We start from the raw sequence: 2,995 nt of genomic DNA, 5'->3' as shown, positions 1-2,995 counted from the left end.
ATATGCATATATAAAACTTAAAACAAAGGAATGATGTAATCTATAATTAAAAGATGGAAGTAAAAAAAGAAATGGAAAAGAAATTAAAGTGTTGAGGGAGCGGGGTTGTTAGGTCATGTGGTCGCTTCTTCTTATGAGTAGAACCTTTTTAGGTTTGCCATGTTCCATGTCCTCGGTACCTCGCTTCCATCCAACCTCTCTAGCTTGTAGGTGCCCTTTCTGAGGACTTCTCTTACCCTGTAAGGTCCTTCCCAGTTCGCGGCCAACTTGCCTTCTCCTGGGGTTGGCGTTCTTATGTCGTTGCGTCGTAAGACCAGCTCACCTTCCTCGAGGCTTCTTTTTAGCACTTTGTTGTTGTACCTTAAGGCTATCCTTTGCTTGATTGCCGTCTCTATCAGATGTGCCATCTGTCTTGTTTCGTCAACCAGGTCCTTCTCGATTGCCTCGTCTCCTCCTCCAAGGAGTAACCTTGGACTCGGCTCCCCTATTTTGAATGGGATGATTGCGTCGACCCCGTATGTGAGTCGGAAGGGGGTTTCGTCGGTAGATGATTGGGGGGGAGGTTCTGTAAGACCATAAGACTGAGGCTAGCTCGTCTGCCCATGAGCCCTTCTTCCCTTCAAGTCGTTTCTTTAGCCCTTTTAAGATAACTTTGATGGCTGCTTCTACCTGGCCGTTGCTCTGGGGATGCTCGACTGAGAAAAACTTTTGCTTGATTCCTAGTCCTGAGAGGAATTCTTTGAACTTCTTGTCGGTGAACTGTGTCCCATTATCCGATATGATGGATTATGGGATTCCGAATCTGGTAAGTACTTGCCTCCACATGAACTTTTGACAATTTACTGAAGATATGCTGGCTAGTGGTTCAGCTTCCACCCATTTGGTATAGTAGTCTATGGCTACTATTAAGTATTTCACTTGTCCTGGCCCAGGTAGGAATGGCCCTAAGAGGTCGACTCCCCATTGGGCGAAAGGTTGTGGAGACATCATCAAACTGAGTTCTTCGGGTGGGGCTTTATGGAAGTTGGCGTTTTCTTGGCATTTTTTGCATTTTTTGACGAACTCCTGAGCATCCGACATTATTGTAGGCCAATAGTATCCTGCCCAGACAATCTTTCTTGCTAACGACCTTCCCCCGATATGGTGGCCACAACACCCCTCACGGACTTCGCTTAGGACGTAGTCCATTTGGTCGGGGCGTAGGCACTTGAGTAGGGGTTGGTGGAGCCCTCGCTTGTATAACTGCCCTTGTATGATCACATATTTGGGAGCTTCTCTCTTGGTGGCTTGTGCTTCTTTCTCGTTCTCGGGGGCTTCACCGTGTTCCAAGTATCGGAGGATAAGGTCCATCCATGAGTGGGGGCTTGGCATTTGGGTTGTGCACAAGATGATTGCTGGTTCAGTTGCCAGCCCTTGTATTAGAGACCTGTTTCCCGTTCCGGGTTTGGTGCTCGCAAGCTTGGAGAGGAGGTCTGCTCGGGCATTTCTTTCTCTAGGGACATGCTGGATCACGACTTCCTTAAAGCTTTTGCATAGCTCTTTTACCTTCTCTAGGTATTTTTGTAGTAGTGTGTCCCTGGCCTGGTAGCTGCCATTTACCTGGGAGGTGACGACCTGGGAGTCGCTGCTAACTTCTACCCTTGATGCTCCAACTTCTCTGGCTAGGATTAGTCCTCTTATCAGTGCTTCGTACTCTGCTTGGTAGTTGGAGACTAGGAAATCGAACTTGATCGACTATTCGTAAGCTACTCCTACCGAGTTCTCGAGGATGATTTCGGCACCTCCAAACATTTGGTTGGATGCTCCGTCAATGTAGAGCTTCCACCGTGTGCTTGGTATGTCAGCTGTTTCCCCCGTGACTTCTACTAGTAAGTCAGCCATTGCTTGGGCTTTAATTGCCTGCTTGGGTTCGTACTGCAAGTCATACTGAGACAGCTCTACTGCCCATGCCATCATTCTCCCTGCAAGGTCAGGTTTCTGGAGGACTTGTCGTATGGCCTGGTCAGTTCTTAGGATGATTACGTGCCCTTGGAAGTATTGCTTTAGCCTTCTGGACGAGGTTAGTAGGGCTAAGCCAATTTTTCCAGTTTGGTGTACTTCAGCTCCGCTCCTTGGAGTACCTTGCTGATGAGGTATATTGGGTGCTGAGTCTTGTCTTCTTCTCGGATAAGGACTGCTGCCATGGCTTGTGTGGTTACCACCAGATATAGGTACAGAGGTTCTCCTTCTCTAGGTTTACTGAGCACGGGAGGTTCCGAGAGTATCTTTTTAAAATGGCTGAATGCCTCTTCGCACGCCGGGGTCCACTCGAAGGCGATCCCTTTCTTCATTAGATTGAAGAATGAGATGGCCTTTTCTGCCGAGGCTCCGAGGAATCGGGACAAAGCCGTAAGTTTCCCAGCGAGTCGTTGAACGTCTTTGACGCATCCTGGGCTTGTCATATTGAGGACGGCTTCGCACTTGTCTGGGTTGGTCTCTACCCCTCTTTGCGTTTTATCATGAAGCCTAGGAATTTCCCTGCTTCCATGGAAAATGCGCATTTGAGTGGGTTGAGCCTCATCTTGAATTTCCTTATTGCCTTGAAGACAGCTTGGAGGTTGTCTATAAGGCTGTTCGGTTCTGCTGTCTTCACCAGGATGTCGTCGACGTAAACTTCTACCGTTTTACCGATGAGGTCGTGGAAGACCTTGCTCATTAGCCTTTGGTTGGTGGCTCCTGTGTTCTTTAGTCCGAATGACATTACCTTGTAGCAGTAGGTGTCCCCTGGCGTTATGAACGCTGTTTTGTCTTCATCAGATCGGTGCATAGGGATTTGGTTATAGCCAGAGTACATGTCCATGAAGCTGAGGAAGCGATATCCTGCTGCCGAATCCACCAAGGTGTCAATGTTGGGGAGGGGGAAGGAGTATTTAGGGCATGCTTTGTACAAATCGGAGTAGTCGACACACATTCTCTACCTCTCGCTGGCTTTTTTTTTACGAGGACGACGTTGGAC

General features: G+C 48.2%; 1 protein-coding gene across 1 annotated transcript; it reads right to left on the bottom strand.

Annotated features, from left to right (window-relative positions):
- Positions 1-420: 420 nt before the first annotated feature.
- LOC107615182 (uncharacterized) lies at positions 421-1,953 on the bottom strand. Its single transcript, XM_016317284.1, has 3 exons — positions 1,782-1,953; positions 844-1,694; positions 421-759 (listed from the first exon to the last, which is right to left on the bottom strand). Exons 1-3 carry the CDS (start codon positions 1,951-1,953, stop codon positions 421-423), a joined length of 1,362 nt encoding a protein of 453 aa, XP_016172770.1.
- Between the last annotated feature and the right edge of the window lie 1,042 nt (positions 1,954-2,995).

The sequence above is a fragment of the Arachis ipaensis genome, chromosome B9, assembly GCF_059453495.1.
Source record: "Arachis ipaensis isolate K30076 ecotype BB chromosome B9, ASM5945349v1, whole genome shotgun sequence".
NCBI classification, from domain to species: Eukaryota; Viridiplantae; Streptophyta; class Magnoliopsida; order Fabales; family Fabaceae; genus Arachis; species Arachis ipaensis.
This window is presented reverse-complemented; position numbering and strand designations above follow the sequence as displayed.

What these genes read in the sequence shown, in the direction of transcription:
- LOC107615182 (XM_016317284.1), bottom strand. Translation starts at nt 1,953, where the DNA reads ATGGCATGGGCAGTAGAGCTGTCTCAGTATGACTTGCAGTACGAACCC. An exon ending in ATCCAACCAAATGTTTGGAG is followed by an intron (nt 1,695 to 1,781) that starts GTGCCGAAATCA and finishes ACTACCAAGCAG; the next exon opens with AGTACGAAGCACTGATAAGA. An exon ending in CACTAGCCAGCATATCTTCA is followed by an intron (nt 760 to 843) that starts GTAAATTGTCAA and finishes AATGGGACACAG; the next exon opens with TTCACCGACAAGAAGTTCAA.